Source organism: Macrosteles quadrilineatus, unplaced genomic scaffold, assembly GCF_028750875.1.
Source record: "Macrosteles quadrilineatus isolate MER2022 unplaced genomic scaffold, UCM_ALF_1.0 Scaffold_6__1_contigs__length_79288215, whole genome shotgun sequence".
Classification (NCBI taxonomy): domain Eukaryota; kingdom Metazoa; phylum Arthropoda; class Insecta; order Hemiptera; family Cicadellidae; genus Macrosteles; species Macrosteles quadrilineatus.
Genome location: NW_026542599.1, coordinates 66,118,631 through 66,134,294, shown reverse-complemented (window position 1 = coordinate 66,134,294; position 15,664 = coordinate 66,118,631). Strand labels below are relative to the sequence as shown.

The following is a 15,664-nucleotide window of genomic DNA, read 5'->3' as shown; positions in this document are numbered from 1 at the left end:
ACCTAATGTAAAATTGTTTTTGATCTAACATAAAACAGAATCGGTTACATTTCTTCTTATGTTTTGGTACATAAGTTTAAGTCTTTATTCAATGGCTTTATATGAATTTTATCTAGACATCAAACCATTCAAAGCTTTTGTTGGCAAAAATAAAAATAAAATCATTAGGTTTTACTATTTATTAGTTATTACATTTTAAATTGAAATAAATTAAAGATAAGTTCCTTTTTCTATTGAATCAACCAATTCCATCAACCTTTTCCCTCTGCATTTATCTGGTTCAAGTGATATTTGCTCAATCCTAAAAATAGAAACATCAAGGAATTTTATCGATTTGTTTTAAATAATTACTTAAATGTAAAGCTTAGAACGTTTGAACATATATTATTAGAAACGGATAAATAAATTAATTCCTGAGGCCCCTCCTATACTCTGCGGCGCGCCACACGCCACTGTGTCCTGCGGCCCTGTAAGTGCATCTAAGGCCGGCCGCACACCTGATACAGCACGGCACGGCAAGGCGAGGCGAGACGTCTTTGCCTCACCTTGCCGTGCCCGATGGAGATTTGAGATGCATACGGCACGGCACGGCAAGGCGACTTGAGCACCCACATGGTCGATCCCATGGTTTCAGTAAAGTGAGATACTGTGTGTTATGAGGTTGTTTGTACATTTTGTGACACTTTGTACAGGTGTGTACACACTGAATAGGTGTGTTCACATTTTGTGATAATGGATGCAGAAGGCGAAGAAGAGGCTGCTGCCATCGCTGCTATATGGTACCATTGACTGTTGTGTTTATATAGTCAATAATGGTACCTAATGAATGTAATGGATGATCTCCCTAAGAGAATCGTGGGTGCATCCTATCAACCAAAAAAGGAACTTAAAACCATTCATTGCAGAACTAAGAGCAGATCCGGAAAAATCATAATTACTAATCGTTGGAAGTGCACACTTATTTTGACCTGGGCTGTCCCTGCGCTGAACGTGGTGTCGATCCTCGCGCATGCGCACATCGTTTTGCCTCAAGCCTTTTGCCCGAAAGACGAAAATTTAAAAGGCAGAACAAAGCGCCGTATGGCGCTGTTTTGCCTTGCCTTGCCGTGCCCGATGATGTGTGCGGCACCCCCATTTGAAATAATAGAAATCTAGTCGCATAAGGCAAAACGTCGCGCCGTGCCGTGCCGTGCCGCATCAGGTGTGCGGCCGGCCTAAATAGGTGCACGATGGCGCACCTAGGAGCCGCAGAAACGTGCGGTCTCTAGGTGCATTAAATTATATGGGAGCTTCTATACTCTGCGGCGCGCCACAGCGGTGTTGTCAAGTGCTGCCAACTGATCAAAACAAACTCAGCCCAAAACGGTACTGCCTTGCCTCCCTCATTTCCCTTGTTACCAGTGTGGCAGGTGGTTTTGTTTTTTCTTTTCTGAGTATCAGTTTTAAACTTTTGTGTATGACAGAACCTACTATGAAGTCAATATTGAACAGTTCATCCACGAAATAGAATCTAGAAGTTTGTGGGATTGTTCATCGCAGGACTACACAGGGATTTCAAAGGGTCTCAGGATATTGACAGGAAGATTGTGTTGAATTCTACCAAGCCATCTCTTACTCACTAGAAATCAACACTAGTGGTGTGGTGAATTGAAATTCCCACTTTGGTATCCCTGATACCCACACCGATGTCATTGAGCACAAACCAGCGGCTTGTGGCGCGCCGCAGAGTATAGAAGGGGCCTGCACGCAAAGATAAGACAAGGGACAATAATATACAGTATAATCAAAGCATAAAGGAAAATGTCCATTGAATTGAAACGTATAATTGTTTTCAGGTGATTAACATTATAAACAATTCAATTAAAAGCCAGTAATAAAGCTCTAGCATTCAAACATACGATGATTAAAAGATTAAATATTTTCAAGTCCAATGACAAAATACCACATCCAAAGTTCAACATATCCTCTTCACTGAGCTGCAAACTACAGTATGTTATCGTCAATTTAAAGGTGGCAATAGCATTACTTGTAAAATCTAGTCAAAACTCGAGTACTACTTTTGGACCAATTAAGAAGTTATAAATAGGTGTAGTTATTGCTTACAAATTATTCACAAAACAAACGACTCCGAGATCATTAAGATAGACAACAGATTTCGATATTTTTAAAGTCATGTGTTTATGTTAGACTTGCAGTTTAACACGATGCTTTCCCATGCTAAAGATATATTTTCACATTCTTTATCCCTACAATCTGCCCCATTAGAATGTTTCCACACCGTACGTGTGAGCATAGCATAACCTATCGTACAGTTTTGTTTATGTGTGTTTGATTTATGTATTTAGTTCTGTTTATAAGTTACATAGAAACAGTATGAAGGTAAAAGTAGTAGGTGTTTCAGTACGAAACCTAATGATACATTTTGCTGCTTTTTGTAAAAAATACAGTACTTTGTCCAAAAATAAAACAATCAAAGTAGTAGGGTATTGCATTAGTTATATACACGATACAGAATAGTATATTTCGTACCTAGGGCCGAAAATGAGGTTTTGCCGGCTCGAGATAGTTTTTAAGTTCGAGACGAAGTCGAGAACTTAAATCGATCGAGAGCTGCAAAACCATTTCGGTCCGTGGTACGAACGCTATTTTTCACCACACTATACCCTATTACCACTATTCACCACTATAATGCACACTGATAGTCGACACAACTAAAATTTTGAGGTTATGTGAAGAAATAATTTAAGGAATCAGCAAAAATAAAAATAAATAGTTTCTAGGCAACGGTGACAATAACACAATTCTATTGCAATGCTAAGTATTTTGATTGTGTATTTAAAATGCATTCATGTTTTAAGTAAGTAAGCGGACAGCAGATTTTGCGGCCCCGGGCTGTAAAAACCTGCTCGGTCCCCAAATTACGATGACAGCTGGCATGGTCAGCAAAACGTAGCTTTCAGCCACCAATTAAAGTATGTAATACAGGCAAAAACATCATAGTGTGGTGAAAAATTTGTCACGAACTTAAAAACTATCTCGAGCCGGCAAAACCTAATTTTCGGCCCTAGGTACGAATATACTATTGTGCAATTAAATTTGAAGATGCTCAAACTAACAATTAACATACGCTGTTGTTTAATTTTCTAAAAAAAAAAAAAATATATATATATATATATATATATCACATAGGAGGCTATTTGGCAATTAGTGTTTGTTCAAATGTGTTTTAACATGAACTTAGTTTGTTTGGGAAAGGGAAGCAATGTTTAGGAAAGGCAAAAGTTTGTATGGGAATGAAAAGTAATACTCGTTTTTAGGACAGACGAATAATTCGTAATATGGATTAGAAATCGAAGATTTTGGGTTAGTTCGGCTGAACGGAAACGACCTAGTTTCGTGATGAAAGATTTATCCCTTATTTCAATAACATTATTGTAACGAGTACATCGGTTTTGCAGTTACAGGGAAGTTAATAATGTTTTTTTCACCACACTATGACGTTTTTGGATGTATTACATACGTTAATTGGTGGCTGAAAGTTACGTTTTGCTGGCCATGCCATCTGTCATCGTAATTTGGGGACCAAGTAGGTTTTACAGCCCGGGGCCGCAAAATCAGCTGTCCGCTTACTTACTTAAAACATGAATGCATTTTAAATACACAATCAAAATACATAGCATGGCAATAGAATTGTGTTATCGTTACCGTTGCCTAGCAACTATTAATTGTTATTTTTGCTGATACCTCAAATTATTTCTTCACATAAGCTTAAAGTTGTAGTTGTGTTGACTATCAGTGTGCATTATTATAGTGGTGAATAGTGGTAATAGGGTATAGTGTGGTGAAAAATAGCGTTCGTACCACGGACCGAAATGGTTTTGCAGCTCTCGATCGATTTAAGTTTTCGACTTCGTCTCGAACTTAAAAACTATCTCAAGCCGGCAAAACCTCATTTTCGGCCCTAGGTACGAAATATACTATTGTGAAATGTAATAGTTCAGTATCAAATAAATTCCAAAATTTCAAATTTAATCCAAATATGTTTACAAACAAGTAAGCCACAACCTTATTATTACTAGGCATGAGAATAACATGAAGATTGTAAATTTACATTTTACGTTTCGAATTGTCTCCTTAATTTTTACGTGCATATCAATGCTTTAGTATACACGAAATTATTTTTGTTTTTTAAAGCTCTAACGTCAATTTTTACCAATCCTCAATTTTGGGTGGTTAAAAAAACTGGTTAACAGACACAAAATCTTAAAAATAGGGATAATTTGGGCCCTTATAAAGTCCACTACAGTTTTGTTTGTGCATGAATAAAAGTAAAAATTAACTGCCCCCCTACCAAAACGAATTCCTGGATAGAATAATCTACGATTTAAGATAGAAATTTGAGAAATTTAATACAAATATATGTTACACCTTTGTTTTGGGCCAAAACACCCGGTCAAGTTTCAAAAAGTCGCATTTTAAAAAATTAACCCCCCCCCCCCGAGATTTTGAATTCCCCCTCTTGGGCTACAGGGAACGACCTTAAAAGTGGCTTGCATTAGTGTGTTGATCTGATCCATTTAGAAATTGCTAGTGACTTAAGAAATTTGCCAAGGGCATAGTAAATAATCTTAAATCTTGATATACTTACCCATCCAAAAATGTCCATGGGGCGAAACCCAAAATATTTTGTGATGCTCTTATATGTCGAACAAAATTGCCAGTTATTTTCCCTTGTATTTGAAATAGTATTCTTCTTGCTACTCTAGTACCATATTATTCTGGATATATTTACTGCAGCTGTTTGGTTAATTTTAATACATTTACTGTTGTTTTTTATAGATAAAATCTACACACTTCTTGTTATCTAGTCTCAATTATGACATGATCCATTATAACAGGATATGTGAAGATAATCATTTCCTGTCATTGCCAAGCCAATTCAGTTTTGATTGACAGTTATATCAGTCACTGATCCACTCAACAAGACTATAAATTGGCGGCAATTAAAAGACCTAGTTAGGTTCTATTTATTGGACAACTAAGGTAAGTTGCTACTTGTTCATTTATTGTATCAGTTTGATGGGAAATGCTTTTTGATGGCATTTCACCACGTTTAAAATTGTAGTTTGATAATGGTTGAAATATTTAAATATTCACCATCTATTGAAACTATTTGAATTAAATACACTGAGCGAATGTAAGCTTTAATTGGATATCATAAAAAAAATTATAGCTTTTAAGCAAACATGTTTTGCAATGTTCTTTTATTTATAGATAGTGTAAGTTGCCAAGCCACAACTTAAATTTAACGCAAGTGCATATAGACGGAACCGGTCATGGGTAAGAGTGACCTATGGTCCAAACCACGCCAGAATATATACGTTTTCAAATAATTAATGTGTAATAATGCAATGTAATATTTGTTGATAGTTAATGTTTCAATAATTAAGTTTGTTTCTTTGGGATTGCATTTATTATGGAATATGTTTTTTCTTTACAAGAATTTTAATATATCTACCATTTGTATGCATACATCAAAAGATTCCAACAGTTATGTAGGCTACGCCAAATAAGAAAGAGGATTAAATATGAATTAAAACGATAAACTTTCAATATATTATTCAATTGAACGTAACGTTTTAGTCTCGCAGGTAAATCATCATTTTGTCTCAATGATTTTTTTTTTATTTAGTGATTATTATTTAATAACTAGCAACAGTGCCCGTTGTGGTTAAATACAACGGTCTCTAGTAAAGTAATGGTTATGAAATCCATACACCACTTTACTCTCTAATATTAATGGTACAGTTTAAGCACATAACATAAGAATCATACATTTAACATAAGGAACACACTTTAAACATAAATGCAAATTGTTAGCAACAACATTATTTAACCAAAGAAAAATTAGATAACAATATAACAATAAGCTGTTGAATTATTAACACATGTTTCGCATGATTAGATTATGCATACTGGTAAACCAATTATTGCCATCTATAAAAATTATTGGTTTTTCTTTTCCGAGGCGGGTTAGCTCTTCTACCCGACCGATTTTCATAATTTTGGCCTTAAACTAAAGGTATGGACGTTGCGCAGATTTACCATCAAGCATCGGCATTCATTTTGACGTATATTTCGAGTTATGCACAAACTGCCTCCCTGTACATTTCTTATGGGAGTTAAATTTTGGTTTTTCCGAGTTCAATGTTTCGCAAGCGGGCGATGGTTTACAGAAGGGCTCTACTACCTGCCCGATTTTCATAATTTTGGTCTTAAAATAAAGCTATGCAAGCACATATTTGTCATCAAGCATCATCATTAATTTATCTAATGTATTAATCGACGAAAGAATTTGTTTTCTCTTCAATTAAAGATGTATTCCAGCAGTTCTAATTACATTATGCATTTTGGTGAAATACCAGCTTTCATTTGAGCTATTGATTATTAAGATCGGACTACCTAAAGCACACTGCTGAATCACGAATCAACAAATAAATACAACAGTTTTAGTACCTATCTGCAATCAATGATACGTAACTCTATTTTTATTTAAGTTATTTTATATGTCTTGGTCTTAAAATACTTCAAAGGCTTTCACTTGAGATATTGATAGTTTTAATCAGTTAAGTTCAAGATACTGTATCGCTCAATCAGAAAATATAAATTTGATTATATCTTGGATTTGGAATTTAGTTTTAGATACATTTACTTAATTCTAATTACGTTATTCTATTTGTTTTGACCTAAGAACCCTCATTGAAATACCAGCTTCCATTTCATTAAAGCACGCAGCTAAATCACGACCAACACAAATTGTTCAAAAAATGGAGTTATTTATCATCGATTTATAGCCAAACGATCTTGCTTGCAACCTCAACAGTACTTTCATAATTATTTGCAAATATTCACAAATTAGGCTATCCAATGACCTATTAATTTAAAAAATTGGTTCAGTAGAACTGTAGATTTAACTGTACAAAGTTTAACAACAACATCTTTAATTCAGTATTTTCTCACTACTATAAACCTGGGGGTTGCTTAACGTTTTTGGAAATAACTGTGAAACGGCGAGGAAATCGACCAAAGTGGGGTGATATTCTGAAAGAGAATAAAATTTCCTACAAATTACTGTTATGAATTTCTCGAATATACTCAATAAAGGCAGCCTAAAGTTGGCTAAAAATATAGAATTGAAAATATAAACCTGGAATAAAAGGAGTTTTAAATGTATTATTTTTATTTTTTATTTTTTTACCTTAAATAACTAATAAAATCAAACTTTCATAATTATTTACAAATCTACACAAATTAGGCTTTCCAACGACCCATTAAGTAACGAAATCGGTCCGGTAGAAGTCTAGATTTAGTTGTACAAAGTTTAACAAAAATATATCTATTTCAGTATTTTCTCACCACTATAAATTTGGAGATCACTTAGATTATTGCCAATATCTTTTAAATGGAGGGAAAATCGACCAAAGTTAATGTAATATTCTGAAAGAGAATAACATTTACTACAAATAACTACCATGCAATTCTTGAAAATACTTAATAAAGGCAGCCAAAAGCTGGCTACAAATAGAATCTTGAAAACAGAAACTTTAAAAACCCAGTTTTTAATGTATTTTTGTTATTTTTAATTTTTCATCACAAATATTTAATAAAATCACGGTTTTATAATTATTTGCAAAAAAAATGGGTTAGAATTTCTAATGACCCATTAGTTAACAAAATCGGTCCAGTAGAAGTCTAGATTTAGTTGTACAAAGTTTAACAAAAATAAATCTATTTCAGTATTTTCTCACCACTATAAATTTGGAGATCACTTAGATTATTGCCAATATCTTTTAAATGGAGGGAAAATCGATCAAAGTTAATGTAATATTCTGAAAGAGAATAAAATTTACTACAAATAACTACCATGCAATTCTTGAAAATACTTAATAAAGGCAGCCAAAAGCTGGCTACAAATAGAATCTTGAAAACAGAAACTTTAAAAACCCAGTTTTTAATGTATTTTTGTTATTTTTAATTTTTTATCACAAATATTTAATAAAATCACGGTTTTATAATTATTTGCAAAAATACATGGGTTAGAATTTCTAATGACCCATTAGTTAACAAAATCGGTCCAGTAGAAGTCTAGATTTAGTTGTACAAAGTTTAACAAAAATATCCCAAACTCAATATTTTCTTATTAACTATAAATTCGGAGGTTGCTTAGCTTTTTTGCAAATAACTTTTAAATGGTGAGGAAATCAACCAAAGTGTAAGGTGATATTCTGAAAGAGAATACAATTTCCCACAAATTGATACCATGCACTTCTTGGAAATATAAAAAAATGGCAGCTAAAAGTCGCGCCCAAATAAAAAGTGTGAAAAACGCCGTTTTCAATGTATTTATAATGGAAAACACGTTTTCTTTAATTTATCACCAAAAATCATAACAAAAACAAACTTTCATAATTATTTGCAAATCTACACGACTTAAGCTTTCCAACGACCCATTAATTAATAAAATCGGTCCAGTAGAACTGTAGATTTAGTTGTACAAAGATTTTTAAAACTGAATTATATATAGAATAGATATTTCATCATAGAAGGTGAGGATTTTTAAACTATCGAGAAACTATATCTGAGTTATGAATAATGTTTTAGTGCATTTTACATGTCGGGAATGAGCTATTACTGTAGGTCTCAGGGTTAGATCTAAATCCAGGAGATACTCAAATTTTCGTTTTGAGCTCCTTGGTTGTAATAATATATAGATGTATATTGGCACAATAATTTGAACAAAATCATCCGATTTTTGTGAAATGTTGGATGGACGTGTGAAATTACATTAAATCCAATGAGCTCACAAACCAGCATGATCAGACTATGGGAACGGGAGCTTATGAGGTAAAGATTTGTTTTATTTACCCAATGATTTTTCTTTAAAAAAGAGGTCGGTGGCCTCTTTTATCCTTACATTCTCCCGTCCACGTAGGCTATGGACCTGTGTGTGAAACGTCAAAAGGTCTTTTTACTTTATCGATAAAAAGTAGAGGCATTAACCATGATCCGAACCCACGCCTTGGGCCTTAAGTCCATGACGCTACCGTCTGAGCACTGATTTATGAAGTTTCTTTCTAGACAATTTATTACAGCTTAAAACAATAATTTAGTATATTGAAGCGTTGTTATGCACTTAGTAGTTAAGAAGAAATCCCCAAAAATAGCTGTAAATTTAACATCATCACGTTATTTATAATGGACAGTGCGAGTAAATAAAATGCTAGTTTTCTTTTCAATAACAATTTATTTGAAAATTTATTTATTTTATTCAACACTAACTTAAAGTGTTTGCCATCATTACAAAAATGCCACTGGCGTAGACTTGAGAATGAAAACTATTATACATTTCCCTGTAGCAAACCTATGTACCTACTCGTTAATCTAATATTGTTTAAATAGGAAATACGCTGGTTGAAGAACTTTCAAACTTAAAAGGGAGGATGTTGTGAGAACAGTTTATTTCATAACACCTGTTAATTTCTATTAATTATAATCATATGTTTATTTGTTATTCTATGTTTGTAAAAAGGTAAATAAAGTTAGTTGAGTTTGAGTTATGACATAAAACAGTGCATCCACTTAATTCTTAGTAAAATAGTAGACTTTAAATCTAATTGAGCATACAAATTCGGTTAGTCTGCAGGTTTTCCTCGGTGTGGCTAATTTTATCTGTAAGAAAATTAGTAATGCAACCAATACAAAGCATTTATAATACTGAAGTTAAAATACCATGTTTTTGGATCTGTCATCAATTCTTTATTTAAAAAGAACATAGTTTTTCTAAAAGACAGCCTTCACATGCTGGAATTATTATTATAAAAAAAATTAAACTGTAAGCCAGTTACAGATTAAGTTGGTGTCCAAAACTAAATTTTCTACATGATCTTTCCACTAAGATATTCGACGTGACAAAGAGGTGATGTAGTATACAGTAAATCGTTCTATCAGCTTGATTTGGTTAAAAACCTGTCTGATATAAATCAGTAATTTACTTCAGTGCAATCTGTCAGTGGGTTACTTCAAACCCGTCCATTTTTATTTAAGTACTATTGGCAACTTAAATAACATTTGTTGATTATTCCAATATTGCTTTGTAGTCAACATGAAGCTGTTACTGTTGTTCACCCTTGTGGCTTTGGGTAACTCCTTCCACATTGCCTTCCCCGAGGATGACGAGGCCCAATGGGAACTCTTCAAGGTAAGGCATTCAAAACAAAGGTGGGTATAGTAACTATAATCCTGATCAGGTGATTTTCTAGGGAATTTACATGGTCTCAAATGACGAACCTTTACATTAATTATTTTATTTTTAAATTAATTTTCTTGTTTTGTTAGTGTTTACATAAGATATATATTGTATGTAAAAGAATTAAATAGAGTTGAGAATGCAATTGTAATTCAAGTTGATCTAAACATTTATAAACAATAGTTCAATTTGGATACTAAATAAACCTTCTGTAAGTAACACCAAACAAATTTACCCAATTTTATAAGATGTTTGTATAACTTAAACGTTATCTAAATAATGCCTCTAATCTAATAGTTTTACAATAACTTTTATTCTAAATTAACTCCGTAGTTTTAGTAAATATTAAATCGAAATAATACTTTTTACACCCTTCAACGTTGAATTCCCATCGTGTGGTTGAATCCAGTTTACAATTGTTAAAATTTAGCAATACAACATAAATGTATCAAATAATACTTTATAATATAACTACAATATTAAACAATTATAATATTCCACAATCAATTACATTTTATGTCAACTTTTATCTTACACCAAAACAATGTTAGTAAATTAATAAATTTCTAACATTGATAATCTTTTATTTCAGATCGAACATGAGCGATTGTATGGAGATGAGAAGGAGGAGCACACTAGAAAGGAAATCTTCATGAACAACCTCAACTTCATCCGTGAACACAACAAGAAGCACGAGCGAGGAGAAGTTACCTTCACCGTAGGAGTCAACCAGTTCGCTGACATGGTGAGATGTGAAAATATCTATCAGTTAAACTATCTTCGTAATGATAAATATGTACCTATTTTATGATATTATGACTATGGTATGACCGTATGCGTTCTTTGTTTTTTGGCCTATGTGGTCATGTCATTGTAATAAGCTTACAATAGCAAAGACCACAGTGGTAATGAAGAAAGAGCATAAATACAAACTTTATAGCCCACTAAAGCTAATCATTGTTATGACAAAAAGTATACGTGCGTTATACAATGTTAAGTACTATTTCCCTCTACTTTTATTTATAAACATGTAATATTTGTAAATGGTATATTCGCTGCTATGAATGAATAAAAATAAAATAATAAGTAAGGTGGTTTTATGTATTTTTTCAAAACATTGAAAAAAAGGAACTGTATCGAAAATATGTTTATAGGATATTTTAGATTGAATACATTACTAAACATAATGTATTAGGTATTGTTTAAGATTTTTGAGCTAATTGAACTGAACACAGAAATCACTTCGAAACCCTCTTTTTCGAGTTACAAGGTCACAAAACAGAATATTACCACCCAAACTTTCTTTGAACATTTTCACACAAAAAATGCTTTCTTCAAATAGGCCAACTATGTATAATAATGGATATCAAAAACATTTCAATTATAAACTGTAAAAGTACTGCGAGATTCCAATCAAAAACTTTTCATAGAAATTCAAGTCAGCTGGGCCATATCGATTCAATGTATACTTCACTCTTTAAAAGCCAATGGCTTTTTATATATGACTAAATTGCTTTTAGACTATTGAGGAGTTTCGCCAGAGGATGAATGGATTCAGACTGCCCGAGGACTACAAGAGAAACGGAACCAAGTTTGAGTTCGACGAGAACCTCGAAGTTCCCAAGACTGTTGACTGGAGGAAGAAGGGAGCCGTAACCCCCGTCAAGAACCAGGGAAATTGTGGATCTAGCTATGCATTCAGTGCGGTAAGTGGTTACATAAGTCTGTCACAAAAACATGATCTACCGGGAGGAGTGTAATGGCGGAGGACGGGGGAAATGGAACTTTTGTATAACTCTCAATAGGGAACTTTCTAAGCCCCGGTCTCGTTACTGTCTTATTACTCAGTTTTGATATTTTTATTTATTTATTGGTGGCCCATAAACATTAGTGTAGTATTTGGGCCATGCTTGGTGTGCAAGGTAAAGGTAAAGCAGAAAACCTTGTTTTTGTTTAAATTACGTATTTTTTTATTTATAAATATGTTAAAAGGGCACTGTCCAAACCATAATATTTTAAAGTATAATGTCCTACATTTGTTATTTAGCATCATATAATGCAATGTGTAATTGGATCGTAAGGTGAAATAACTGTATGAATTTGGTTATTTGTCATATTATCATCCAAACCCTGGTCGTCCTACTGAGTAACATCAACCTTATGTTAAAACAAACTTTATCCATAGCCAAATGAAAAATTGTTCTTGGTTCAGAGACAATCTTTATTTTTATCAGTGACCTTCAAATTCAATCTAAATTTTGATCAGTGCGTTGTCAGATTCGACCTGTGGATTGCGTCTCAGACTTCGATGCAATATGGTTCGATCCATACTTCACAAAAAATATAAATATTAGGTTAAGCCTGCTCTCCCAAAAGCCTTATTTATTCATCACTTTACCCTTATATCTCAATTAGATTTTGTTTAAAGAAATATTTATTTACTAAGAAGCATTTGCACGAAGTTTACCTAATGTCTTTAATCTCAAAATTGTATGTCTCCATGTTATATTTTCAATTAAGAGTTTAATTTAAAATATCCTTTTACAAAACTGATTAATTATAGATGATTTCAACATTTCGAGTATCTGAAGGACATAGTGTTACAAGGGAAGGATTCATAATATGAATCCTTCATATTTATATAAACCAAAATATTATTTTGGTTTTGCCCAACGACTGAGGTGAACAATGAGGCCCTTGTAATTTTCATGATTCATTTCCTAAAACCATCTCGGTCACCTCTTTTGTTTCAATTTCGTCTCGACCTTTCTTTGAAAACATCAGCATCCTGCGTGTGAGGGATTTATTTATAGTATTAAGATTTATTGTAAAACATACATTCATTAAGCCTATTCTGCTAACGCTAATAAATACTTACCTAATAATGCATAACTTATTAAAATATTGTTTTATTTACGACATTAACTTTTAAAATACGGAGAAGGAAAACGATGATGGCTTGAGAATATGTTTTAGCCTAAATTAGTTAAAAGTTCAGTTTTAAAATAAAAATAGTTTTTATTTTTTTAACCGAATCATATTAGTGTACAGCTAAAGTGTTTCTTTCGTAAGCATTAATCTTACTGTGTATACACTTAGTTTTATTTCAGATAATTTTGGATGAGGGCATATAAATACCTTTTTTAAGTAAGGAACATGGGTAAAAAAATATTTATTTATTTTAAAAACATTCTGGCAATACAAACCTTAATAATACAACATTTCCCCCCCATAAATAAAAAATATAATAGCCTACTTTTCAATTACATTTCTTGCTAAGAAATTCTGAGGTAAAATGTTCTACCTTTTTCAGACCGGAAGTTTGGAAGGACAGGTCTACCTGAAGACCAAGAAGCTGGTGTCTTTGAGTGAGCAGAACCTTGTTGACTGCAGCTATGATCAATATAACGATGGGTGTAACGGAGGATTTGCGGATTACGCATTCGATTACATCGAGCAAAACAACGGAATTGACACAGAAGCTTCTTATCCCTATAAAGCTGAGGTAAACTTAAATAAGATACAGATGTTTTGTGGATCGAGTAATAGTAAACTATTTACTTTAGGCTAGTCATAGATCATTTCACTACCTTTGTTGATTCGAAGGATTTTAACCCGAGACCCAGGGGACAGACGTGTTGAGCCTTACCACTAGAACAGCTCAAGTCTCGTTACTACCTGGTTGAATTTTTCTTGTCTTTGCATGATTGGAAATAATTATTTATACTTTACGCACTGTTTCACAATCTTTCAAGCTTCCATGAAAGATCTGAATTTAGTACATTTGTTAACCTTGTCAGCTGGCTCCCTGACGAAAAAACCATCGTGTTTTATCACTATGTATGCCGTAGGACGTCAGACATTAGTTATATTAAGCTAACCTCAACTTTACAGGAAAACGAATGCAAATACAATGCCAAGAAAAAGGGCGCCACTTGCTCTGGCTACGTGGATCTGACTGAAGGGTATGAGCAGGAAATGCAACAGGCCGTGGCCAAGATTGGACCAGTGGCTGTCGCCATCGACGCCAGCCAAAGCTCCTTCATACTGTACCAGAGCGGTAAAATTAATTATAACTACACATAATTATGATTGCTTTGAAGTAGTACATGGTACATAGTACAGTGGAATTCTTACAGGCCAAGGGTTTCAACCTCAGTAGTTTAGCAAAAGATAGCAGTGACAATCAATAAACATGAAGTGAAGTCTTGCTTCCAATGCTGAATCCAAGAAAGATAATGAAAGTTGTGCACTTTGGTTCTACATAACAGCCAAACATTCAATGAAAGATGCAGACGGTGGTTGACTCTCTGATCCAATCTGGTTGTAGTCTCTGAGAGTTTTTACGTTAGGAAACACTTTCAATTTACTTTCATGAATCTGACAACTTCATGAGGCTTCGTAGAATATCACTGTCATCAGACGATTTCCTTTTTTTCTTTCCGAGACAAAGGTTTTGCCTGATTTATCCTACACCGTTTACTCTTATCGTGTCTGCATGTAATGGTGGAAAGCATACTCATAGTTAATATTTCTGAAATATTACTAGTACGTGATGAGTGTTCAACTATTGACTGTACTCCACAATATACCACAATAGAGCTTACAAGGTCATCGTGGTGTGAGGAGTACCACTCAAACAAGTTTGTAGCCTTGCCAATGGTTAACTTATATATCATCAATGTTATAAGTATAAGATGAATTTATAGTCTGTGTGATCACACCTGTCTCCTAAATATCTAGCTAAAGTAAGTACGTAGGGCCAATGGTTTAAGGTCCGGGTCAGTTCCAGGTAGACGAAGGGTCAACAGGTTCCATCATACAGACTATAATAGTGGCTCTGGCTAGTACCGTGAAGACTACAATAATAATTAACTATTTGCTAGATTCTAGTTGTATTGCATGACTGAATGTGTGCCATTGTGGTTTCAGGAGTGTACAATGACCCTTTGTGCTCCAAAAAGGTCCAAGGACATTCAATGTTGGTTGTCGGGTACGGCACTGCTAAAAAGGGAGGAGAGTACTGGTTAGCAAAGAACTGCTGGGGAACCTCCTGGGGAATGAAGGGATACGTCATGATTGCCAGGAACCACGACAACATGTGCGGCATTGCCTCCCAGGCCAGCTACCCCAAAGTCTAGACCATCACTTTACCATGGCCAATGGCCAGCTACCCCATAGTCTAGACCATCACTTTACCATGGCCAATGGCCAGCTACCCCATAGTCTAGACCATCACTTCAATATGGCCCATTGCCAGCCACCCAACAGTCTATAACATCACTATACATCATGGCTAGTGGTCAGATCAACGTCTTTACTTTGTCATTATTAAATAAAATAAAACTAATTTGAAAA

At 33.9% G+C, this 15,664-nt stretch overlaps 1 protein-coding gene across 1 annotated transcript; it reads left to right on the top strand.

Moving 5' to 3' along the window:
• The first annotated feature begins 4,970 nt into the window (after window positions 1-4,970).
• Window positions 4,971-15,649, top strand: LOC128996350 (procathepsin L-like). Its single transcript, XM_054421621.1, has 7 exons — window positions 4,971-5,043; window positions 10,158-10,258; window positions 10,899-11,051; window positions 11,827-12,012; window positions 13,620-13,811; window positions 14,201-14,366; window positions 15,239-15,649. The coding sequence occupies exons 2-7, from the start codon at window positions 10,163-10,165 to the stop codon at window positions 15,445-15,447; spliced, it is 1,002 nt and encodes a 333-aa protein (XP_054277596.1). The 5' UTR covers window positions 4,971-5,043; window positions 10,158-10,162; the 3' UTR covers window positions 15,448-15,649.
• Window positions 15,650-15,664: the final 15 nt, after the last annotated feature.

Bases quoted from the DNA above. Each gene is read 5' to 3' on its own strand.
- LOC128996350 (XM_054421621.1), top strand. From the start codon at position 10,163: ATGAAGCTGTTACTGTTGTTCACCCTTGTGGCTTTGGGTAACTCCTTC. The intron at 11,052-11,826 runs GTGAGATGTGAA...AATTGCTTTTAG, and splicing joins TCAACCAGTTCGCTGACATG to ACTATTGAGGAGTTTCGCCA. The intron at 13,812-14,200 runs GTAAACTTAAAT...TCAACTTTACAG, and splicing joins CTTATCCCTATAAAGCTGAG to GAAAACGAATGCAAATACAA.